This window comes from Dermacentor andersoni, chromosome 11 (assembly GCF_023375885.2).
Source record: "Dermacentor andersoni chromosome 11, qqDerAnde1_hic_scaffold, whole genome shotgun sequence".
In the NCBI taxonomy this organism is placed as follows: domain Eukaryota; kingdom Metazoa; phylum Arthropoda; class Arachnida; order Ixodida; family Ixodidae; genus Dermacentor; species Dermacentor andersoni.
Genome location: NC_092824.1, coordinates 107,633,419 through 107,660,389, shown reverse-complemented (window position 1 = coordinate 107,660,389; position 26,971 = coordinate 107,633,419). Strand labels below are relative to the sequence as shown.

The following is a 26,971-nucleotide window of genomic DNA, read 5'->3' as shown; positions in this document are numbered from 1 at the left end:
AGTGCATAAACTTAATGATGTGTGCGACGCAGGAGCAGCGTAAATGCTACAAATTCATCTGACGTGTTTGGGACAAGTGTTTCCATAGTGCATATCAAATTCCGCCCGACGCCTTCTTCACATGCACTAGTGGACGCCCAGTAGCAGCTCAGTAGCAACTCATAGGCAACTCATAAGCACCTAGGAGCTCCCGCTCTCAATATTCTGAGGTAAGTACAAAACTTGGATATCGTTTCTTTTCTTTCTTTTTGCTTAGAACAGTTGCAGTTCTAAGCAGTAGCTCGGTTAGACACGCCTTCATGTTGGGCTGCCGAAGACAACGTAGAACGAAGTGAACTGAAATGGGCGCTTAGACATGTGCTTTTATCTCAGAAACTCAATCAGAAATAGGGTCTGCTGGGGTAATGCGAAAAACTTCTCCAGGAGGCCTACACTCCGCCTTCTTCTTGAAAAACATCATGTAAAAAAATCTAAAAACGTAGTAGAGATAAGCGATGTTCTTGGAGATTAAAACAATGGACGTCATGGGAAGGTAAATCTAATCGAAAATCGCAGAGGATTAGCAGAGGTCGCAGAGTCTTTTGAGGTTGAAAATGAGAGAGAGATGTTCCGCAGTTATCTGAAGGCCTCGAATAGGCACCCTTTCCCTGCGCAAAAAATACTTGGACCCTTGCCGTGCCTCAGCAAACAGAGGTTGGCAGCACTGGGAGATTTTCAAGTAGAGAGTCAATTGATAAATTCTTTGTGAACGCTAGGTAACTTATATTTCTAGTTTCCTGTACTCTCGTGCTTTTCTTGTTGCCATAACCTGCCCTTCTTTTTTTCTCTGCGATCTACGGACTTGCTCTCTTAATGTTTTTCCATTTCTTATAGATTTTTAAAGGCTTCTGCATCTTCACTAGCTTTTATTTTCCACCTATGATTTTAGGATAGTCGGCCCTACTTGTGGCTAAAGTTCTCAACTTTTTCACCTTTAATAGAGAAGATTCAGCTGAAGCAATACACGCATAACTTCAGATCACAGAGAATAGCCTTCGTTTTGTGTTCGACGTATAGGGGGCTGAAGATGATGAAACGTTAATCTTTTTAGGACTGCGAGTTGGGAAAGTGTGTAACGACCCATTCCGCAACCCGGCACCACTTACAAGAGGGACGAGCCAGAGCACATGTGCCAGGGGCACCGCGTGCCCTGTGTTCTCTTTGCTCGTTCCATTTCAAAATGTCGTCGCAGTACAGCACCTTTAGTGGCGAATCATTTTTGCCCGCAGAAAACTTAGTTTCACCACATTTCTTACATCTTCACGATCGTGGAAATCGTACAGCATCGGCATGGATTAAGAAATGGAAACTGGTCGGCGAGTCCTTTTTTCAAGTTTAAAGAACGTGGACTCCGCGGGAGAACTCTCTATGCAGGAGCGTCAGATAAGAGAATGACCGTTAACTGTTTCGTGTTTAGCATACTTGTAGGAAGCCTTTCCAACCACTCGAACAAATATGCCTTATGTAAAATATTGTGAAAAACAATGAAAGAAGTGAACTCGCTACGTGACGACACACAACTAGCGCAAACGCCCAGCCATCTGCTTTACAGATAGTTTTTTTTTCTAGAACACCTTGCACACGTTATTAAACCCAATTATTTTTATCAGTGCTTTCATTTTCGATGCACTATCTCGGCGAGCACAATTGTGCGCCCAGCGTCTGACGGACATAGCGTTAGCTTTGTGGTTCTGCTTCAAAAAGCGAGGTGGTGTCAAAAGCATGCCATAGTAAGCATCAACAAACAGACGATACTGCCGAATTTATTGTCTGTCGTCGAACAGGAGGTCCATGTTAATGTGACGAGTGTTGCAGTGATGGCTGAACTGGGTGAACCACCCTCCGAAGACGAACAGCGACGGGGGCAGCAGGGGAAAATGCATCGAGAATTGCGTTTCAATAAATTATTGGAATCTCAGCACGGTGACAGGGCTGTTAGCCTCCCGGAAGTCAGTCCGCCCAGAGCTGTGGAGCAGAAAACCATCGTTCGTTCTGTTCTTTGCCTGTGAGAAAAAAAAAAGATTAAGATGATCTGTTACTTTCGCACACCCGTTTAGAGCAAGCGTGCTTAATCTCAATCGCAGTCGTCAGCCGTCTGCGCCTCCCGGGCTGGGCTGCGGGTATGATGACGGGGCAGATAAAGACAAAGTCACGGAGAGCGACCACTGGCCTCAAGCATAGCGATAAGAACAAGCTGAGCACTATCGCGGTGGATCCTATGGTTGTTCTTTTGTTCTTTAGGCCCGCTCCCGCAGTACCCGGCAAAAGATGCTGCTACGTGCTTGCACCAATGCAAATTCTGCTCTACACTTTGTGGCTCCAGTTTCTTCGCACCGATGGTCGGCAACGTTTGAACAAGTATTACACGCCACACCATATAGTTTCTCACTATAGTGAGATACTCTCTGGGCCACACGGGAACGCTCGCAATCAACGGATAGCGCATGCGCCTGAAGGATGACGTAGGAGTCGTCGGAAGCCATTGCGCACTTTATGTGACATTTCATTTTCATTGAACACCGCACCAGTGCTGCTGTCGAAAGGAAGGGAATCTGGTCCATTTGGTAAGTGACGGAATTCAATTACTAAGAAAGGTACTACAAGCAAGACTCGGAACTGACTTGTACGTACCGTACTGCCTTCCAATCTCTACCCTTCAGCTGTTGAATTCTGTTAGCTATATTGCTTGTCAGATTGATAATGGTACAGAGTCCTCTAAGACATTGACAATATTTAGTAGTAATTTAGCACGAAAGGTGGGTTTGGTGATGGGTTTGTTTAGCGCCGTGCTTTGAACTACACTCTAAAAACAGTTGCACCCTTTGGGGTGTATATTTGTCCCACAACAATAATCGTCATCTGTCTTGTCCGCGTTTCCTTTCTTTAACGCTGCGAGCCCGGTACTTCCCAGTCACGAACGGCATGCGCGTTATCAGTGTGACGCAGCATTCTCGACAGGAAAGTAGCGAGCGCCGAGTTTTCAAGAAAGGAAACGCAAGCAAGGCAGATGACGATTATTGTTGTGGGACAAATATACACCCCAAAGGGTGCAAACTGTTTTTAGAGTGTACTCGTCTGTTTCTCCACCGTGGTTGCTTAGTGACTTTGGCGTTGAGGTGCTAAGCACGAGGGTGCGGAATCAAATCGCGGCCGCGGTGGCCGCATTTTGATGGGTGTGAAATGCAAAAACGCCCGTCTACCGTCCACTAGGTGCCCAATGAAGAAACCCACGCGTTCAAAATTATTTCGGAGTCCACTACTACGGCGTGCCTTATAATCCGATCGTGGTCTTGGCACCTAAAATCCCAGAATTATTTACTCATCTGTTTCTTTGAGAATAAATCATGAATGGACGTGGCCTGCTCCTATAGGCGGACTGAACGAGTAATTTTACATGTGAAAAGAACGGTGACGGCGTCTTTCTGCAGATAGCCGAGATGCTCGCCACGAATGTGACCGCACGGAGAGCGTTACTAAGCATGACGCGGTGCCGTGGTTATTTCCGAGGGTATAGTAACATGTTTTTCGCGCGGCATCTTTTCAGAAAACGTGTACTTCAGCTTCTGCGCTAGATGAAACAAGTCTACTAAATGCAGTGATGGTATTTAATAACGTGTCCCGAAATTTACCTTCGCGATAAAATATATGCGCAAAGGAACCGGCGTGGATGTAACAATGAGAAGCCGTTTATACCACGCTCCCTATCGATGCAAGATTCCGTGCGAAGCGAGGCCTAGGGACCGATTATCGCAGGAATATTTTTTATCATATTTGTTCCTTGTGATTTGCTCGCTCGAAACCACGTCCCCGCATGGCCGGGAGTGGCCACTCGGCGGAACGGATGCTATGATGGACTCGGATGAAAAGAGTCTATAGACGTCTTGTGCGTGACGTCTTATCTCGCCGCGCTGGTCCTCAAGCATCGCGGCTAGGATGACGTCGCTGTTTCATAGTCTGTCATGGGAAACCTGGTTCAATGTCGTGGAGACGTGGTCGGGAAGCTGCTGGCGTCTTTGCCAGGACCACGTTAGAACCGACAGAACTACCGCACGAGACGATATGTCCACTAAATTCGGGCCAGCCGTATTTCGCAATTTTCAATTTCATTTTCGATTCTTTGTATCACTGATCGAGACCGGCGATGATAGATTAATTAAACGGGTGAAAAGCATCCTCACGAAATGTGGCTCAAGGGCCTGTATTTTACGATACAATAAGTCATTTCTATTCTTCTTACTCCGTGTCATGCCAAGTAGTAGATACCACCAATAGGGGCACATCTGAGCAAACAGCGAAGAGTGAGGAAAATGAAAAGTGAAGTGTTTGTTGAAAAATTTCCGATAGAACCCATCTCACGACGACTGCCGGGTAGTGACACACTGTATTGTCAACATCGCCAAAACGCGTCATGTATGAGCCATTCACTGCAGGCAGGCTCCTCTCCGGCGCTTCCCTCTTGACCGACTGCGCCATCTAGCAGCACGCTCATAAAGTCACCCCTCCTTTTGCATGGCCTCCGAGATTGCAGCGGTGACGCGTCGGCGCGGGCTGACACTGACAGTCATTCCCTCGCTGCTCATTCTTGGCGCAACGCTAAAGGGTCAGGCTGCTGTACATGCGGAAACTCTATGACGTGGTTTCAAACACGCCCAGCAGCGGAGAAATTTCAAAGGAGTTTCTTTTAATTACATAAATTTGAAATAAACTAAGAATGCAAATGGAAATAAAAATGATCAAATACAGTGCCAGCTTTTCAACAACACGCTGGTTTTAATGGTATAGTGATTGAACCATGGTGCAAACAGCGTCCATACTGCCGTACCGTGCATCTGTCTGTCTGTGCTGTAGCCCAGTCACAACCGCTATACATGCTGGACTAGTAGGTTACTCAGCCGAATAACACGACAGGCTTAGCGCAGTTCGATATACCGACGAGTTCGCAATACTCACTGCCTGCTCGTTGGCTTGTTCATGGGCATGATTTTGACTTTCCGCAGGTGCATCTTCGCTGAGAAAATGTTGAGGAGACTGTTGCTCTTGTACGTGATGAATGCTTTCTTGATGTCTCCGACGTGTACAGGTGTCTTAGCCACGAAGCTGTACTTAGCCTTGGGGTACAGCGTGACAGTGCTGAAAAAGAAAATTCAGCTGAGAGGTTAGCAGTAAACTATCATCTCGTCCGTTCGACATGTGTGATCAGCTGTGCTATCGTTATAGTTTCTTTTTTTAATCTTTACAGTTATCTTTCAGAGTGCCTGAGCCAGATAGCTAATACTAATTCTTGAGCTGAATAACTCGATGTCGACGGTATAATCTCTTAAGAAACCGAAAAAACGTAATTTTCTAATTACCAAAATTAACACAAAGAAACAGTGTAGTAAACGTCTCTGTGAACACTTGTATTATTATCGGAGTCACAGAGCGCGCGCGCACGTATTTGTTCCTCCCACTTCAGGCCCTTCCAAAGCTTCTGACTGATGCAACGCAAGCTATAAGAGGGGCCCCACTTCTCGAAAACGACTTTATGACGTGCATTTGTTTGCAGAGTTCGATGTATGCAGAGTAAGGAGTTTCCGGACGGATCCTGTGAATTTAGTGACGTCTGCTGCCGGGCTAGTTGGTACATGGCTTTTAGAAATGGTTTTAGGCGCAAAAATAAGACATGGACAACAGAATAAAAGACACGGACAGGCGCACTGTCCGCACTGTCACACTGTTTGTACGCCTGTCCGTGTCATTTATTCTGTTGCCCGCGCCTTATTTTTGCCCCTAAAACCATTTCTAAAATCTTGTGAATCCATCAACGTGACTAGGCTTCATGCTTGCAATATTCAAGCGCAGTTGTTTGTAAGCGTGGGAGATTTAAGAAACACTTGAAAGAGTTGAGCCTTATTAAAGGGGGAAAACAGGACGAATTGGTGATGCGCTCATAAAAATGTGGCAGCGCGACAGAAAACGTGAGACAAGAAAACCAGCGCAGCTGCTGACAACCCCAATTAACCATCTTATTCGAAATACGAGAGCAGGTAAAAAAAAAAAAGAAAGGCAGCATGTCATCAGGGAGGCGAGTACTCTTCACAAGCATATCACCCTGTACGCCATGCTGGTGATACACTAAAATTCTTTTTCGCCCAGAGGGAGAAAAAAATGTAGTGGTTGACGCTGGAAAGAAAGAGAGAGAGAAAAGGAAGGCGTTACAGCCAGCCGTCTATTACTCGGAGATCCGAAAAATATCATTTATATCTCACCAGTACATGTAAGACGATGAGCAAAACGAGAACAAGGTAAAAGCGGTAACCAATTTGTTTCGACAAGTGGGCTTGTCTTTTTCAATTCCAGTACACGCAGTGTTCCATGGGTCTAATTTATGTGAAGCGCAACCACGTTCTTGTGGGTTTCTTGCGTTTTATTTATTTTTGTTTTTGTGTATGTATGTAATTGCCTAACATTTTTCATTCTTTCGGCCTTTGCGAGGTCTTTAACTTGTTCTCGAGCTTATTTGTCGACCATTAGAGTTAGAAAATGGGTGCCTAGGAAAGGGAAGCGCAGTCGAAGACGGCCGAAAATGAGGTCGGGTGACGAAATTAGGAAATTTGCAGGCGCAAGTTGGAATCTGCTCGCGAAAGGCAGGGGTGATATGAGATCGCTGGGAGACGAATTCGTCCTGCAGCGGACATAAAAATAGGCTGATGATTGTGATGATGATCGCATCGTTTGAACAAAAATTGACTCTTTGAGTGTCGGCGCTTGACCATTTCATCCCGACTTATGCCCTCGTCTTGGAAGCGGGAACACCAGCAGGAAACTCGTCGGAAATTACTTCTATGCGCACTGGCCCAGGTGCTAAGCAGCTGGTACTTTCACTGATGTACAAGTAATGCGTTAGAAGAGTACAGACATGATGTTTCTAATTTGTCTTCTCTCTCCTCCTCCCCCCCCCCATGAAAAAAATATGAACAAGTGGGAAGGACCAGAGCGGCCTACACGACCCCTTTTCAGTTCGTATACCCGGGAACTGCATGCATCTTGACGTCATAATGCATTCGTCTGATACGTTCGCGCTAACATTAGTATAAACCTAAAATATCCTATAATGTTTTCCCCAGTTTCGTACTTCATAAATATGATCAATTTACGTGCAGGAAATGTGCGGTCGTGTTTCTGGGGGCTTCGAAAACATGTGTCGGTACTCCGTCGCAGTGTGGCTGTTCTCTGTTTGGGCAGTAGATTGGACAGTAGGTTTGGCATGTTCAAGCAGTCAAGCAGTGTACAAGTGCTACAAGCGCTAAGTGCGATGTGGGAAAAAGTATAACGTACCCTCTGTTGACTTTCATATCGCAACTGTCCCTCGTTCCTTCGAGATTGAGAATCAAGTCCCCGCTTGCAGCGGAAGCGCCCGGATTGTTGAACATCTCGACGTCCACCAGGTAGTGGAATACTGCGTAAAGTAGGAGAACCATGATTACTATTCTGAACAGTTGTCAAACTTCACCGTGTGTATAAGTGGCTATGTCGTTGCGCTGCCGGGTACTAGGTCACGGGTTGGAATCGTGAGAGGGGCGACTTCGTTTGCGATGGCAACGGAATGCCAAAAAGTTGATTTACTTAGGTTTAGGCACGTTAAAGAACCGCAGGTGGGCAAATTAATCTAGAACCCTCCACTTCGGCATGCCTTATAGTCTCCTGCTGACCTTTGGAACGTCAAGCCTTTACGTTCGGTCCCACTTTCGTACAGTCGTACAGCTGTACAGTCGTTTAAAGCGGATGACGATGGCGATGTCGCTAGGCATAGGGTAAGAGTTAGGCCTAACTAGGCGTGCTCTCTTCCACGTGTGCTCACGGCAGAACGGTGGCTCCCTGTTCGTCGCGGCGAACATGCGCACCGAGCGGCTGTCGTTCTTGAAGCGCTTCCAGCCGTCGGAGTGCATGCCCATGCGCGCGCACTTGGAGCCGTCGCGGCCGCAGTCCGAGCAGCGGCCCTTCTCGAACATCTCGTACGAGGAGCAGGCGAACGCCAGTGACGGGCAGTGCACGTCGGTGATGGACTCGATGACGTAGTCGATTGCCCTCTGGTGGTGGCAAATGCCGATGGCGCGGGCACCTGCGCAGAGCGAAAGATTTTTTTTTTGTCAACGTAACACCGTGCGGTGCCGCTTATCGTAAGCCCGTTGCCACTTATTGAATTCGCTCTGTCGTTTCCGTAATTCTATAGTTCCATATCCCACCATGCTCTAGAACGTCCTTCCACTCAGCCCTCCAACTCGAATCCCCCTTCGAAACGGTCCTGCTTGATTTATTCAGGTTTTATTACATATATCGCTGTCTAGCCTTTTTCCTATCTGATTTAGATATTAACTTTAGCATTTAAGACGTATATCACTAAATATACTGTACTGTTACACTTGCAATGACCCCGGTCCTATCATTGTCTCCCCTGCTTTTCTACCACGAGTGCTCTAATCGTCTCTTACTTACCTCGACTGCTGACTAATTAATCCTTCCATCATGCGCTAATTTGCCTGTTTAGCTTTGCAGAACCAACTAGCCTAGCAAATAGTTCTACAACACAGTGGCGCGGAGGAAGAGTTTCTGGTCGATGATCGTTCAAGAAAACGGGTGTTAGAATGGCAGGAAGATGAACAAGTTGGTGGGGATCCTGCTACTGAAACACAGGTGTGCTATAGGACGGACACGGAGAAGCAACGGCGTTTATGTTGTTCGTGTCGTTGCTTCCTGTGTCGCTGTTTGCATCAATGTGGGTGATAGCGCTGGAAGACACTGACTGTTCTGCACCCCCATTGCTGTATCTAACCAACTAGCCCAAACAACCACACTTTTAAGCTGTTTGTATGCATGCCTTTTAGTTATGTTTGTCATCGACAGGTCTGGTTTTCCATTGCAAGTTATGAACCATTACAGTTTAGTGTTGCCAATATTTTCTGAAGCGTGTCACTGAAGTGAGACAGAAAAGTCAATAAAGTTCTCGCTACATCTGTGAAGTGGATTTTAAGAACGTGTATGTGTTTTAACACACTCCAAGCTAACCTAAAGTGAATAATTTACCCATACGTTTAATTTTGGTCTAGTGTCCGTGCAGCTGAAGGAAAACAGTGAATTTACCGGCAGGGTATAGATCGCTTTAGGTTTGCTAATGTATTTACTATAGGGTGGGCGAATATTCGAAGTTTCGTATGCGTATCGTTGGTGTACAATATTGTATACGTATTTGAAGATGAGCTATTCAATATTTTCGAATATCAGAACTAACCAAATATTTCGCAACAACCGGCTGTTAAAAACAAGTTACTGTTCTCCACAATGCTGAACAAAGTATGGCGAATTATAATTATCAGAATTAAAACAGCGACCGAGATTTTTGGCGGAATGCAGAAACAGAATTGGTAATGCAAGCTTTGTTGTCGGTTTTGAGTCGGAGATGTCGCGATGGTTAACACTCTTTTGGACTAGATCTTAAAAATTATGTGGTTTTACGTTCTAAAACAACGATCTGATTATGAGGCCCGCCGTAGTAGGGGACGCCGTAAGTTTGGACCACCTGTGGTTTTTTTAACGTGAACCTAAATCTAAGTACACGGGTGTTTCCGCATTTCTACCCCATCGAAATGTGGCCGCCGTGGCAGGTATTCGATCGCGCGACCTCGCGCTTAGCAGCGCAACGCCATAGCCGCTAACCAACCACTGCGGGTTAGACTAGATCTTGTACACGTGCACAAATACCCAATAATGCATGGACGTGGGAATTGCCGTCGCTGTAGCACAATTAGTAGTCCAACGCGCCTAATACGGAGGTTGTTGATTTGGCTCCAACCGTCAGCAAGTTTTCCCCATCTATTTCCCTTTCGCTTCTCATTTTTATACTTCAGTTGAAAACTACAAATAATTTCCCCTATGCCTTCCTTTTCTTCATTATCTGTTGGTTTCATATGGTTCTGACCACGGAGTAAGATAAACTCCGTGGTTCTGACTAACAAACACTTGCGACCGCTCTTACTAAAACGGTGCCCTTACTACAAAGTCGGGCCCCTCGGTTCCCCTTCTTGTCGTCTAATACATGACAAGCGGCTATTTTTGCTTCTGGCCTGCCAATTAGTCTTTCTTGCAGTCTAGTCATGTAGCAGTTTGATCTTTTGCGTTACAACCAGTGGTGTTTTGCTTTTAACAGACCATTTATTCTGTCTAGGGCACACAAATACCTCATTAGCTTTTACAGCGATGCTGTTAGCCTCTCGGTGGTCGGCGTTTCTCGTGTCAGTCAGTGAACAAAAATGATCGTCATCAGCAATGGTTCAGACCCACTTAAGCTAGCAAAAATGCAGTGGCTCATACCCCTCGTAATGCAAAGGCCACAAGGACTCAGCGAAGTGAAGCGAACAGTGCATACATTCATTCGAATTTCGCATACAGCATGCATTCAGAACAGCGTATACGTTTCAATAATGAACAAGCTCAGAACAAGCATCCAAACCATCAATAAAGCATTGCATACGCCCCTCAACAGTTGTAGTGGTTGTTTCGCAACAGCTTCGTTGGACATCCACTTTCGAAGGGCTGGCATGGCAAGTCAACTTCTTTCTTTTCCTTATTCGTAACTTCTGATGTTTTTTTAACAACTGTTTATTTTGCATTTGCATGCCTGTTAATTTAGTTAGCATGCCTATGTTTGCAAGTTTGTATGGCCGGTAAAACTACTATGCTTAGATCGTATACCTGACTACAAATTTGCTATCGCAGTCGGTACTTCGCCTTTCGAGCGAAACTGAGGCTTTTTTTAGTACGTTGCGCTGCCGTGCAGTTTGGAACCCCTTGAACCACGAGTACCGTGTTGCAGCTCATAGTGAATGAGACTGTACGTAGATCGAGGACAAACCGCTGCCTACAGGTTCTGTATATGGACTTAGTAAAGCGGAACTTTCTGCAACCATCTTAGTTTTCGTGTAACGAACAACAACGGCGCGTAATTTCAGCGCCCTGTTCGGCCTATATATCGTTGTGCGTTTTGTGGAGGGCCCTATTACTTCCAATATTCCCTAAATATTTCACAGAATCTCGGGCTACGCATGAATTCGCTAGCCTTGCTGCCCCACACGACTCCACAGCAGAAATTATCAGATTATATTTGGAGGCAATGCTCACCGTTGACCAGACCTTCTGTGACGAACTTGAACACTCTCGTACTGAACTCGCATCCGGGCATCTTGATGCCTCCATTGGGGTAGAAGTCCACGTGACCCGCGGGATCGTACATTCCGAGCCCTTCTCCTTTCACTAGTGACATGAAGAAACGGTGTGTCATGTAATGGCGCAGTTGATAAGAAAAAGTGTGTGAGAGAGAGAGAGAAGGGAGATGAAGGCAGAGAATAGGACTCAACCAGACAAGCTAAAGCAGATGCACTTAAGGAGGAAAAAGGTTTAAAGTGAGCAGATCCAAAGAAATATAGAAACGAGAAAACACTAACTGTGCGCGCAGCCAAGGCTAACAAATTAATTCATAAACTGCAAAAAAAGCCAAGGGCCTGTATTAGCAAAAAAAAAAAAAAGCAATTGTAAGTCACGAATATCAGAACAAAGAACATTTTCCACATATAATGTAAATACACGTTGCAAATAGTCGACTTGTAGACACTATATTCACTGTAACTGCATGGGCTTACTGAAGTCAGAAAGCGCTCTCCACTCGCTAAAGCTGCTTAGCGAATATGTCGCTGTGCTTCTGAACTCGAGGTCGCGGTTTCAATCCCGGCCGCGGCGGCCACATTTCGAGTGGAACCACATGAAAGGAAATCGGCCCTTTACTTAGATTTGGGTTCACCTTGAAGAATTCCGGGTTATCGAAATTAATCAGGAGACCCCCCCCCTTCTTACTACGTGGTGCCGTATAATCAAATCGTAGCTACGACAGGTAAAACTGCAGAATTTTAGAATCTCTCCCTTTTTGTTCCTCACCTTTTCCCGCGCAGCAACTTGGTGCTGCATGGTGCAGGAGCCTGTAATCTCACAGGGATATCGCTCCAACACACACGGGCCTCTTCTACACGTGCAGTTCATGCCGATACTGCTGAACTGCCAGAGTAGACACCTTTTTTTGCCAGTTGTCGATACGCTACCTTGTCCCCGTCCTGTCGACGACAGCGGTCATGCTATCACCGATGAGATTACAGTTGCCAAACTATGGATACCAACTTCGAGGGGAGCACTTTTCAGCTAAAATTGGAAACGACGGGCTGCCGCCGCAGCGTTCCCGTTAATCAGTGAAAGAATGCGATAGATACGATATCTCACGTAAGGGAGTTGTAAGGGGCATGAGAGCTGAAGCGTTACATTTCCTTTTCACCACGGCAAAGCAGGATTCCGCAAGGCTTGGAGACCTACACTGAATATGCGTCGGGTTTGAGGTTGTAGCGCGGCGTGTCTGTTCTGCGCGACGCCTGATCACAGGATACTCTCTTGAATAGCTTTGTATCCGAACGAGCGCGGGAACTTGATAACGCTGCGCTGTACTGTTGTAGTGCACGGAGATTGTATTGCAGCGTTACTGGACTCTGACGGCTGTGATGTGGCTTAAGTGAAATAAATGTCGTGAGTTGACTCACTTCCCAGGCTCCACACTGAGTGAAATACAGAGAGCGACAGCTTTATTTTGTAATATATTATTATTCGTTAGAAAATTTCGGTGAATACGGGTATATACCGGGTGTCCCATGTAAGCTGAGTCAAAACATTATGCAAATGCCACGTACCTGGAAGAAACCAAGGCATTTTTATTTGCTGTCGCTTGGAGATACTCATATTATTTCTTTCATTCCACCTAATTACATGATTAGTCTTAATTATAATTAATTATTCACCTTCTCAAATATAGTCAGATGAAAAGTGTCAGTGTGGAAATCGTAGACAAACGCGAGAAACTTCGTATACAACTTTCTGTTGCTCGATACATGCTTCATAAATGTTTCTTTTTTCTAAGGATCAAAGAAGCCAGTGAATACATGAAAAATTGCCACGCGACTGGCCCCTTGATGCATTTTGAGTATGCATAAATTTGAAATCTATAAATTTTGTCTCGTGCGGTGACAAAGCTATTGCATCACTCGCTTATCGCCCAGCTTACGTATGTCGATGACAAACGAGGCGCCGTCGGTATGGACGACATCTACGAACTCGGCGTCTGTAGGATCAAGGCGGACTTCCTTCGGCATCTTCTGGAAGTACGGTTCGGCTGGGTCCAGACCTGCAGTCAAACACGGTGAAACACGGCTGCAGCGCAGGCAAGTCGGAAACGAGCTAATATTGTCGTAAACGGACAACCAACTAGAACACCAATATCTCTCCAGCAATCGGGCTGCGTGTTCGATATCTGTTCGTCAGGACGACGGTAGCGCGAGTATAAAAACAAGCGCGGGTACAGTAGCCGAGTAGAGTGCGTACTTATATGGTGCTAGAGCATATCTACTTTAGAGAATTGGTCAAGATTTAGATATAAAAAAAATTGTTACGCTATGTGCATGAAAATGAACTAGAATCTGAGAATAAGTATCGTATCATTAAATGAAAAAGAAAATTTGGGAAGTTTTAAAATAACCAGAACAAAATAAAATGTAACAGAAACACGGAAACAAATCCTACTGAATATCACCCACAGAAAAAAAGGGGGGCGGGGGAGGAGGGCGAGGCGTATTGTTGATTAAAGCATTGAAGCCGCACGGAGCCTAACAAAGTCTTCATTATGAGTAAACGTTCGCGTTGTGTCACTGCAAGGCCTCGCAGTTAATAATCACAGTTGAGATGCGGACTGGGAGGTGGAGTTGTGCAGACCGTGTAGTATGCAGTGCAAGCGAACTGTGGTCACTAGAATAACGGAATATGTCCCAAAAGATTTGAAATGCAGTCTGTGGCACTAGAGGATAAGTTGACTTGATAAGATTAGGAAATTCGCTGGCATCGAAGGAAGTCGTACGACAAAATAAAGGTGTAATTTTAAAGGGCCGGGAGAGGTCGATGTCCTGGCAGTGCACATTTGAAGTCCCATCTGGGTTTGTTTTCAGTATGTTATCTACTCACCGTTGCTAGGTCACCCTGATGGACTTACCATCAGGGTGACCTAGGGCTTCCGGATTCCGGTCAGGTCTGAGATTTAGTGGCTTGCCGTTGTTTTCACGTTGATTTGGTCACCTTGGAGCTCACGACTTCTCAAGGAGGATCATGGTAAAATCAAGAGAAATGTTTTCTTGCCTGTGATTCGTCCGAGACTAGGTATTCGTTCACCGGCATAGCCGGCAACGTGGGCACCCAGGCTGTGGCCGAGTATGTGGAACGATTCGGGTTTTGCGCCGAAGAGGGCCTGTGGAATAGAACCATAGCGCCTTGCTTACGATATAAAAGAAAAAAAAAACCTTTTGCTGCTGTAGTTGCAAAATATACATTGTGCTGGGCTATCCGAATACACGGAGATAGTGAAACGATGAATTTACGCGGTATTGTTTTGTTCCAAGAACAAAGAAAAGATACTTTCTGGTGCTGTAATTGCCAATTATTAATAGCACTGGGATATGGCCAGGCACCCGAGTGAACAAATAACGATTTATCGGGCCCTGATTTCCATAATCTAAATAGAATGAACAAAAAAAGAATACATGAATACATTTTAGCAGGGACGGAAAGTATCTTCGCAGATGCATCATTAGGAAAGGCCTACGTAGATTGCAAAGAAAACTTCCGTAAGTGAAAGCGTTTAGTTGTATCCTGCTGATAAGGTTATCATGTCCTGAATTTAGCACATAAATAATTATTTAGTTTAAGCTAACGATTATAATGAGAAACCCTACATGACTAACTAATCCAGCAAATCATTTCGGCAGAATCCTGCAATGTGAAGGAAAGCTCATGGAAAGAAAAAAATTTGTCATCCACCCGAATGTAGCAGGAAGCTACAAATGCAATCAACGCGAATTACCGGAGCATGACGATTTTTTTCCTCAACTGCGAAGCTTTCTTTTTGAGGAACCCGCAGGGATTTGCTTCGTAACTTCATGCTACATTCGAGTGGATGACAATTATTGATTTTAACTAATCCTAATCAGCGGACCGCGAGATATCGAAATTAGCTTTCACAGCTTTTCATCATGGAGAGATCTTTATGATCGTAGAGTACACATCCTGGATTTTATCTCAGAGACAGCGCGAAATCCGGCTTTGATTTGACGCATTCATTACGTTCGCAAAGTCCATCCATTGCGGCTGAAGAGGGTCACCGCCTCTAAAAGTTCACCCAATAGAAATGACGTGTTGAAAAGATGTCCCTCTAATTCTGTTCTCTGCAGTCTCTACACAAGAACTGCTGGGGAGAGATTGGGGCAGTACCTCGGCTACTTTATTTCTCTATTATGCAACAAGAATTAAAGAAAGAAATAATGATGATGGTGGTGGTTGTGCTAGGTAAATGTGTTGCTTTAGATGAATTAATGCTGGTAAGAGGAAAATTTAGCTACAGGCCAACTCCAATTTCCCTATTCAAGTAGACGTAAAACGAAAAAAAGAAGCTTTTATGAAGCAACCGTGTGACCAATTTAAATAAAATTTGTTGAATTAGAGAGAGAGCGTTAGACTCTACTGATTCTACGAAGCAGAATATTGATTTAAAGATTGAATGACTAACTAAAATTGCCGAATTATGAAATATGAGAAGAATAGAAGCGGGTGGTGATTTTGGTGTTCCGTTACGGAACACCAAAATTAGATATCGCCGTTACGTAAACTGCATCTGTTAAAGCAACTAAAGGTGACAAATCTTACAAACGAATTTACAGCTTACGTGAGGGTATTACAATGTTTAAGAGTGTTTCGCAAAAGTGCTACGTAAAATTGTGGTATACTTCAAAGTGGTGTGCAGTATATCCATTTTGTCTCCTTTATATGTATCATTGGGTGCAGTTTACAGAATTGTGATATCATTTATCGTTACTGAGTTATTGAGTTATAAACTTGATCCTTGAGTGCTTTTCTTAATTTGCAATTTACGCAATTTCTGTAAAAACGTTCACAGCCTAAATCGGAAATCTACTGCTTACAGTCTTTTAAATGGTACTTTAAATGCCTTTAAAAGCTACTGTTTATTTTAAATGCGACAAAATAATTAAAATCTCTGCAGTGGTTGTCGAGAAATACGATTTCCTTTTTTTTTCTCGTGGTATTCAGTTAGGAGCCCCCGAGCTACTAACGGCAAGAAACTTATTCAATCTGAATAACTTTTCCACAAGACACGGATGCGTTCCGCCCATGACCTGAAGTTTCTTGATGAACACGGCGATTTCGGCTCCCACCAGTCTCGTGTTGGCTGTAGCCTGCGTGTACGGAAGGCCGTTGCCCCCTCGCCAATCGACGATGATGATGTTGTAGTCTCCGACCAGTAGGAAGGCTGTTTTCATGTCCTTTAGCGAAAAAACGAAACAATGAATGAGAAATTGTCATAACCACATACAGCTTTATCCCACTGCTGACGTTGCGTAAAGGAAACAATTGATATAACGAATGAGGGCGGCTGTTTACGAAGCAACTAATGATAAATGGGGAGCTAAGCGCCAGGACGTGCGAGCGCGATAATTCGGTGACAGCGAAAGTTCCTAGCTCGGTCGTGGATAACTCCTGCGAATACATATATATGAAACTAGAGAGCTAATTGCTTCGTACAGGTCCCGTTGGGGAGGGGGGGAGAGGCTCGATAACTATCTTCAGTACCGGCATTCCAGTGCTTCAAGAATATATCTGCCCCTCGAAGAGAACTAATTGATTTACTCTAGCCAGAATTCTAGGCATAATGAACTGGAACCTACATTGACCCCTAGTTTTGAATAGATGCCGAGAGGCCTCCCGTATCTGACAAATCTCGCTAAACTTGCACGACACATCAATCAATCAATCAATCAATCAATCAATCAATCAATCAATCAATCAATCAATCAATCAATCAATCAATCAATCAATCAATCAATCAATCAATCAATCAATCAATCAATCAATCAATCAATCAACATGTCACTAAAGAGGAGCATTAATTGGAGCTATATTAGTAAAATACGTTTTTTTTTTTCAGTATTCAAACGACCACGCTTGCGTGGGAGGGTAAGGCCAAAAGACGCAAGAATGAAAGATGTGTGGCGACGCCGCCTTGATTTTCCCGCACCGGCTCACTGTGGCGTCTTGCATTTTAGAATGCCTGTTTGGGTGTACTCGACTGGCTAACAATACTCCCGCCCAACTTCAACTAGACAGCCCACAACGCTGCGCGCACGCTTACCGACCGCGCCTTCACCCCCCGCGCAGCCACGTCTCGATGAGTTGGAGGCGAACAGGGACGCCCCAGTAACGTACAACGAAATCACTAAACACTTTTACTTGAGACGACGTCTCTTCCCGCCCCCGCACCCCAAACTAAACAGGCCGCAGGCGTTAACGCTACGCTTGTTACAAACACATACCTATCCAAACCCCGCCACGTTACACATCATCTACCCGGACGTCTACCCCGACGATGCGTGCCCCTCGTGCGGGGTCACGGCGACACTCGCACACGTGGTCTGGGAGTGCAGAGACGCTCCGCCCGACTCTACCTCCGACAAGCGGGAGAAGACACTACGAAGCCCGCTCTTACAAGACCAGCAATGGGCTGTCCAGCAGGCTCGCGCAGCGGCCGCCAGATATACTCCCTGTCGGTCCCTGCGTGGGAGACGCCCACTGCGCGCTGACGTGCGTACTGCAGGACCTTTATTAAAGTTTGTCCAATCCGATCCACTGTATTCTAATGGAACTAAAGACTCGGTCTTGAGAGTTTCGCGAACTTTTCCTGCATAAAAACGGGGCGAGTACGAGAAAATGGATTGAAATTTGTAACATCACACTTACGCGTCGGCGCTGCAGTTAGAGTGCCACACTCAAGAAGAGAAAGTCTGGCCCTCATTTTCCACCGCAACACTCAGCCCTTTCCAGTCAGCTGAACGAATATTCTGCGTCAATGAGTTCCCCGCGTAAGAACAAACCACGGCAAGCAGAGCCTACAATTTATGTCACCTATTCCCTCAACTGATGCCTCCCGTGATGTTTATGCTTTGCCTGTGCAGGTTACTTTAGGCTATATTTTATGAAAAGCATCAATTAATACTATAAAAGTTTTGTATAAATTGTAAAAAAAATGATTCCCTGATGCAGTAGCGGAATGGAACAGGCTGCCTGGTCCCGTTGTACAGGCCACAACACTTAGCGCATTTTAGGTTGGTCCTAGTGGCGTTATGTTCAGTGACAATGTGCCGTAGTTTTTTGTCTTATATCCATTTATGAACAATGCCCAGCTGGTTGGTTGTGTTTGGTAGCCGTGCGCCTTAGTATCACCTCAGATCTGAATGTGTCCCAGTTGTCAAGCTGATAATCTGTGTATCTAGGTCTTTGTACTGTTTCTTTCTTTTTGGTCTCCGACAACATGCTCATTCCTACAATTTAGGTACGCTTTCTTTTTCCACTTCCGTAATAGCCTCAGTAATAGGCCTGGCAGTAAAAAAATTGAATAAAAGAAAAAGAACACATAATAGTATCCGATTTGTTATTTTACTCTCGTGCGTGCTTTTGTTCGACACCTTTCATCCCCCAATGTTTCGCCTCATATCTTGAGTTTTTTGATGGTTGAAATGTGGTTATTTCGGCAACGAATGCATAGCCAGAACCAGCGTGCTCCTGCTGTGGGATGTTTCTTACTAGTTTTCTAGGCCCAAGATGTTCTCAAGCTATATTATTGTAGCTTTTTCTCTGGAATCTATTCCGTAACTGACCGAGAAGAAAAGAGATCATTCATTCATTCATTCATTCTGTAGTGATAAATATGGGCGCCAGCAAAAGGAGTGAAAGAAGTCTGTTGCTGTTGCTCGCCACGCTTGGCCGTTGACCAGACCGTTTTCGCGTCTCTTGATTCCTGTTATAAAATACATACTCTGTTGATATAATACATGCTCTGCTGGCCTTGCTGGGACTACGCCGTTTCTAATAAGGCTCAGTTGATAGTCCAGTCGTTGTGGTGTGAACCTCTCCTCTTGTCCTTTGGGTTTCCTGACTGTTTTTTTTTTCTTTCAACTATATACCAACGGGCCCGGATTTCAACCCTTCTGTAAAATACATGTAGAACTAAGGTTTCTTCAAATACACTCATAAAGGGTGTATAATAATGCTGTGTTAATCTACACCAATCTATAATACTGTTCTTTAGAGTGTGCTTAATGAAACCGTGAAAGCGGCCAATATTGCACAGGGTTATTCTTGTACCAATCAAAGCGACTGCCACTCGTCTGGTGGCCGTGAAGCCAAAATGACCGCATACCTTGAGCCACGATCCGAAGAAAATGGTGTCAAGCCAACCATGCGTGATTATCTTGGTCGGCAGGCTGGCGTTGAAGTGGCAGCGGCTGATCTCTTCCACGGTGGAGTTCCATGTGAGGAAATCTTCCTGCGTCGGGTTCTGGCGCGTGAACACCAGAAACTCCGTGTTTATTACCTTTCGTTCCTCTGGAAAGAAGTTCATGGGCCGGTACAGCGGGTGGTAGAACACGCCGCCGACGCTGATGCAGCCCAGATCGTCGTAACATCGCCAAGACTTGTCTGCGGTGGCAAAAATGATAAATAAGGATAATCATCATCATCATCAACATCATCATCATCATCATCATTATCATCAGTCTGTTTATGGCCACTGCAGGACGAAGGCCTCCGCCAGCGATTTCCGACCTCATTCTATGCCGGCTGGTTTCATCCCACCACGTAGTTATCTGCCATCCGTAACAGAGCTTCCCTTCTAATAATGTTAACTGCAAAAGAAAAATAATTCACCAGCTTTGTGACGCTACGCGCCTCTGCGCTTTCGGCAAGAGCTCCACGAGGCTGCTGGACGATCCAGTACAGGTGGCAAAGAGCGCATGTGTCACTTTCCGGGCCGCAATTCTGTAGCGATGTCTTCCGCTCGATTCTATGCCATTCTTACCATCCGCTCTTCATGGTCGGCTTATCCCATTGATAACGCGGGTAGGGGTAGTGCACCGCTCTGAACACTGATGACGAAGCGCGAAAAAGAATAGCATAGTAAAAAGCACCGATAGAAAACTGCGGCCCCGTTGTTGCAAGTGAGCTTGATACCCTAACAATATTTTCTTTCCTTTCTTTCTCTTTTTTCTTCCTTTTATCCCCTTCTTCCAGTGAAGGGTAGCCAACCGGACCTGCATATGTTTAACCTACCTGCCTTTAATTTCTTTTTGCTTTCTTTTAAAGCGTTAGCTTTTCCTACCGCGTTGCTCAGTTTCACGCCGTTGGCGCAATACTCAGCGAGCTAGGTGAAAGAGTGCGAGAGAGGCGCCAGAGGGTTCTTTCCCTGGTGGAAGTGCGCGCGACGCCGCGTCCACCGATGAGAGAGGAGTGTTCGATGAAGTGTCGTAAAGCGCGCTTCCCGCAACACCAGCAGACAGTGTTGACCTCCACGTATCACGGGCGGCGAGACCGCCCCGATGGCATCCGGGGAATCCCAGTATTTCCGTGCCGTGTAAAAAATGTGGTGTCATAATATCATGGCGTGGGGGCAGCTTCGGCGGTGGTGCCTCTTTCGGTGCGCTGCTGTGTTCCCGGTCGCACCTGTCTATGCTTGGAAAGCTGGCGAGCACTCGATCATCGGAGTGAAGCGTAGTAGTTTAAACTGAAACAATTTACAATGAAACTGAAACTTTTCAATGAAATACCATGGAGAAAGCAGGACCTTCCGACCCCCCAAGCAATTCGGCGAGTTCGATATCCGGAGCGAGAATGCCTGGCCCGCACTACAGCTAGCGCATGAGCATTCGGGTTGCACACTCATGCGAGTCTTTTTGACAACCTCAATAGCGAATCCCATGTTTGGCAAGTGGAGTTCTTTGAATAAATCGGGGACATTGCGTTGCCGCATCTGCAGACGCAAGTTTCACTGAGTGAAAATATGGCCTTGATGAAAGGAAGCTCCTTGCAAGCTTCTGACCTTGTACTTTTGGGAGCATTGAACATCTCTAATGCAGAGCTGTTGCCACAAAAAGATGACGAACGAGCAAGTGCCTGAATAAAAAGAAGAAGAATTAAGTATGAAACTAATAACGTAGGGTGACTAACGAAACAACGACCGCAATGTAACTTCCGTCTCCTTATCGGATTCTTAAGAGAGTGTGATTTGATGGACATGTGGTGAAACACCACAGTGATTCTATAAGAGACGCTCGGGCGGAGCAACTGCCGGCATTGATCGCCAGGCTAAACCCATCTGTTGCTACAACTCACCACCGCCACCACAGTGGTGCAACTTGATAAAAAAAAGCACACAATGACTCAATCAATTGCATGATAGATAACATCGATGCGATCCACACCTTCTGTATTCTTAAGTGAAGCTTACACAAACCGAGAAAATTAAAGAATTTATTATAAAAATGAATGAATTCTTGAGCTGGAAGGCTCTGTGCAAATTAAGTCTGGGCCCTGACGACGAAAGACAAAGTACACCACCACGTCTGTTGGGTTCCTTCGAGTACGCCTGCCTCTGTACATCGGCTGTAACTAACATAGTAGCCTCTCCTTATCTACAACGCTTATCATACGTCAAGATATGTTCCTACAATACCTCCGCTGACGACAATGTAACTTGCATGCGGAACAGGCAACGTTTACGTTATGTTATCTTACAAGGTCCATGCTGTTGTGGCCATGTCGGGGAAAACGCTCTCGTCTTCGTATGCGATTACAACGGACCAACAACTGCTTGTGTGTCATGCTATTCGTTTTATCTTTATAGTGTGACTATCATGCCCCGACACAGACAGGTATGCCCGAAGTGCTACCGACGTTGCGCCGAGATGTGGTCGAAAGAGGACAACGTCGTGACAGTCTCTAACCGGACGTGTGGTTGTCTTATACGCCCTACTGCAATCTTCCCGTAAATCTCGCGTAACGTTTTGCAAAGCCCCTGTGTTGGAAATAAAAGCTGCAATTGTTTCGTCCAATTTGTGCACCAGTGACAGCGACAGGATAACGATGATGGTAGTGGGGGTGTCAGAGTCAGCTATATTACATTAAGCGTAGTAGTAGTTGTAGTGTCTCGTGCAGTATAGCTTGTTAAAATGAATGGCAACGGCAGGAGAATAATAAGCTTCGAACAACCAAGGCTTTTTCCTTCGTTCTAATTCCCTGAGCACTTGATCATAGAATGGCAAAGTTTCAACATTTAAACAAAAAATATTCGGCCGGTGAAATATTCGGAAAGACCGATCGTTAACTCGATACGGGGCTCGCCGAGCTGTACTAGAGCTCTCAACTACGGGACTACACTCTCGCCTGTAACGTTCGTGCTCTGTGTGTGATGTGATGCGTTTTGGCATGGCCGCGGTTGTGATGCACCTTCTTTTTTCCCCCTTCTTTCTCCTTCCTATTCTCTTTCTCTCGGTAGTGTTGATGCGAAGCATTTTTCGCTAAGGCCAGCTAGTTTCTGGTTTGTATCTCGGTGTTTCCATGGACCGATCTCAAAGATATTGCAGCCTAAAAAAAAAAAATTTGCCACTGAGGTCACTGGATGTGTACCACTGGGTATGTACCACTGGGTATGTACCAATATATATGTGCCCCTATTCATCGCAACACTTTGACGCCAACTAATTAGTGCGCCACTTGGTGTATACCACTCTTCCATGAACCTCTTTCACACCAACTTGGGTCAGTGGGTATCACAACAAGACCTAAGTACTGACGTCCACATAGATGCCAACTGGAGTTGAGCCTGCCTGGATTTTTTATGTGTATGCTTACGGGATGAATATCAATAATTGTGGTAATGCTCATCACTCGATGTCGCAGGCTTACTTCAGCGTCCTTCACGTTGTTGCTTTGTTATTATTGCATCGCGCGCCTCAATGTGCACCGCCAGCAATGCTTGGGGAAGCGATCGATGCTACTCTTGGTGATTCCGAAGTAGTAATGACCTAGTCTGAATCTCATAGTTATACTATTACTATGCACGCACTGGTTGAATGAAAAAAAAATGCACACGTATTTACACGTATTGTAAAAACATATCTGGACATATGATAAGCGGGCTAATATTCCTATTTTGTGCAGCTTGTTTTGCTATGTTCAATGAAGCAATAAAACGTTTAAAGAAAGCTTTCTTGGCACCGTTATTTGGAGCATCAACTTCAAAGAGAAAAAGGTTGCAACATCATCGTCTGTGCTCGTGTTCACGCTTTGCGTGTGTGTCCTCATTTTTGCAGCGCTGGTTTTCAACCATGCAAGATCTATAACAGAGAAACTGCCTCCTTTTCTTCAATCCTGTATGTTAAAGAATTGTTGGCGTCACTTAATTACAATAGTTATCAGACAGTTCTCGCACCAAGATTTACGGCGGTAGTGTTAGCCGCATGCGGCGTCTAGAGGGTTATAACGGCACACGCTGTAAAGCATGCGCCACTGGCCTGAGAAATAAGCTCCACCAAATACTTTACGAGGTACCCTGACGAGAAAACTGCAGAAACACGCTGATGAGAAACTAAACGGACAAAAATGTGACGGCGACTGCATACATTTGTGACCGCCGCTGCGTGCGGTTTCAGCTTAGCAATAGCATGTCCTGGTCTGCGTTAGCCAGTTTTACATAAGCACGTTTCGACAATCATAGCCTAATTCCCCGTAAGAAACTTTCTATGAAAACTCAGTTCTTTCTCTTCACATCGGAGGCTTCCGCAATATACTTTCATCGCCTTCGATTGCCAAGCACTTGCACGGCTCCACTGAAACCACGCGGCTCTGTAAATCGGAGCTCGTATTAACAAAACGTTCTTACGCTAGAAAGGTTGGTAAGAGAAAATATTAGCCAATAGTGATGCTCGACGTACTATTATAAGGTAGCCGGAAGATGGCGGATAGCAATTGAAAACGAAAAGCTATGTGAATTCGGCTCCATACCATAAGCTGCCCACAGAAGATTCATTCACTTTAAGATATTGCGCTTCGATGGTGTGTGGCGACTAGAGGGAGGTCTGGTGAATTTTTTGCGCAGAATGTCAATTTTTCGAAGCTTCTCATTCGCAAAATTCATATCACTGTCACAATCGTTTAAGCAGACATATTGATTAGCGTAGTCATTATCGCGGTTATCTGTGCTCTCTTGTTACAGGCATATATTTTTTTCGAATGAATTTACATTTGGAAGTGAATACAGAATTTGCGAGGACCATCCAACATCTGTGAACGCGCATAAGCACAAGCGTGATGCTGAACCGTTAGTTTTATGCGAGAGCGTTAAAGCTCTGGTAGAGTGCTTGAATTTCCCTTGCCCTTACATTTCATTCATAATGCTGAAAGTAAAAAAAAAATTCGCCTTACCAGCGCAATATAAAACGCGACACAATTAGGAGACGCCGGCACCACAACCGCTGAAACAGAAACCACGTACATCAGGTTTTTTATTTGTCTCATTTTGTTTTGTGGTGATAACATACATCCAGAATCCAGCAGCCAACTAGCCTTCCTAAAAGCACTACTAGCAGTTAATGAAACATGCTGTTTCCATATTTGTAGCTCGCTGGCATTGTTCCGTGCTTTCCTGTTTTTGTTATCTCTAATTAATGGTCGAATAAACACAGCCTTTGTTCTGCGGCGCACAGGCAATGTCGCAATTGCATTCGGCACAAAAATATTTACATACGCACTTATAGAACACCTAGCTCTCATATCTAGATCAAATACAAAACTAGGAAAGCAACTGTTCAATGAAAGGAAAAACTGGTCCTCTAGTATGAACAGAAATATATGTACTTGTTGACAACACTAGATATATACATATGCATATAAATGTACAGCAAAAGAACAGTAACCACATATAAAAACCTCATCTAAACATCAACGCTGATTTCAACACCAAGTGCGTCGACATTCGAACAACGTTATAAGCTGGGCGTACTTAAGGGACTTCATGGATTGACACGCAGCTTTCCAAAGCAACATGAGTTTTGGAATTACGGAAGACCACAGGCTCGAAACACTGCTGCAGGAAATCTCAATTTTTAATTTACTTGACATAGTGGTGATAACATATTGCACTAGCGGTTTTCTAAAAGTTTTTTTAACACCTCCGGACTTTGCTGACCTTGGCTCTTGCTGTTGCTGTTGTCTTTCCGGATAGCTCACATACAGCAAAACACGCATGCACATAACTATAATTGACTTATTTACATATAACCATCCGTACTAACCCTAATGTTGTCCATGTAGCCGGCTCTGTCACCTACGTAATTACGCCAATGAGATATCTTAAGTGCAACAACGATACACCGCCATTTACATAATGCCTTTACTAAACTTCTGTGCCTTTTCTCGTGGTGTTTCGCATGTCTACGCCGTCTGCTTCTTGCTTTTTAAGGTAAGAAAATGATGTCAAATTTGTGACCTCACGGAGAGATGGTGCGGAAACTTCAAGGCGGTTTCGCCATCAGTCTTTCATTGTTGCATTTTTTCTGGCTTACCAAGCGCCTCTCGATGTAAGAGCGGCTTTATTTTTATCATAATAGCGTAATTATTTATTCATACAGCTCAAGTTATTTTTATCTTTAGTGTCTCTTCAAGGCCTTCTGGTGGTGGTGGTGGTGATGTTGAAGCAGGCGGGGTTAGCCTGGCATACATAGCCGGCAATTGTTCCGCCTTCTAGTTTATTACATCACTTCGTATAAGTCGCGAAAGTCATTACACGCTAAAGCTTTTGAATTCTATGCTATGTGCCAAGGCTTCGCGCGAATTCAGGGCCCCTATGCACGGAAAGCCGTCGCGCAGGAAATGTTCGTAAGAGCGTATCCCAGCCAATCGCAATACTGGACACGTTATTTGGGAAGGCGGGCAACCAATGACAAAGAACACTTACGAACAAAGAAGCTTTGCGAATTAGGCCCCAGATCTTTCGCAGATGCCATGTCCCGTAAACTTTTGTGGCGGACTGTACGTTCCCGCTTATGAGGAAGCAAGCAGAGTACATGGACTGCCAGCGTACAATGACTGTCGAATACAGTGGAACACTAGGCAAGAAGTTACTCCTGCATAAAGGAGTTGGCAAATTGGCCCTGATGGACAGGGAGCGTCTGAAACTCACCTTTGACCTGAGGTTGCTCAGACGAGCTTTCTTCAACCGTGTGATGAAGGGAGGCGGCAAACGCTAGCAGTGCACACAGAGCGGCTCCTCGATGCCGATGCATGGCGCGTTTCCAAAACTGCGGAAAGAACTACGAGCGTGAGCTGTCAGTCTGTAACCGAATGCTATGAAATTTTTTTCGCGCCAGCTACGTTGCACAGCCTCCCGGGGGTTCACTGAACTGTTTCGGCAGAAACTAGCAACACCTCTCTTCGTCAAAGTTCGTATATATACTGAGGCGAGAATGTTTTGACGAGCACGCTTTACCATCGGTCCATGGCAGCAACAACAACGCTGATATGTACGCATCGAGCCGTATAATGTTCTCATGCTCGACGCGATACGCGTCCGTGTGACATCTAGCAGCACTCGAGACAACAGCGAGATACAAGAAGCGGAGAAAGCTTCTAACGTGTCAGCACTCTGCATATGTACTCGCGATACTCCTGACCGATCTTGCTTGCCCTTCACAGCGGCGAACCGTTAGACCCGCATTGATAATGAACCCGTTGGGCACGGACTCGGAATATAGAGACGCCTTCTGGAACAAAAAGGTCATTGCCCTTTCAGCGGGTACGTGCCTCTACGCATGGTTTCGTTACCTCGGGCGACAACTTGAGAGCAGCACCGCAAGACCCGGATCAGTTGGTCCTCCGTGCGTTTGCTGGAATGGTGTAAACAATACGACCTTACGATGTCTAACGG

General features: G+C 45.2%; 1 protein-coding gene across 2 annotated transcripts; it reads right to left on the bottom strand.

Annotated features, from left to right (window-relative positions):
• Window positions 1-1,786: 1,786 nt before the first annotated feature.
• Window positions 1,787-26,971, bottom strand: LOC126539406 (pancreatic triacylglycerol lipase-like). 2 transcript variants are annotated; one of them, XM_050186230.3, is made up of 11 exons: window positions 26,869-26,971; window positions 26,228-26,345; window positions 19,415-19,692; window positions 16,338-16,484; window positions 14,290-14,398; window positions 13,169-13,288; window positions 11,194-11,325; window positions 7,880-8,140; window positions 7,357-7,477; window positions 4,990-5,169; window positions 1,787-2,042 (listed from the first exon to the last, which is right to left on the bottom strand). In XM_050186230.3, exons 2-11 carry the CDS (start codon window positions 26,328-26,330, stop codon window positions 1,955-1,957), a joined length of 1,539 nt encoding a protein of 512 aa, XP_050042187.1. In that variant the 5' UTR covers window positions 26,331-26,345; window positions 26,869-26,971; the 3' UTR covers window positions 1,787-1,954. The 2 variants fall into 2 exon arrangements, with proteins under 2 accessions (XP_050042187.1, XP_054931334.1); XM_055075359.2 differs by lacking the exon at window positions 26,869-26,971 and having other exon boundaries at window positions 26,228-26,551.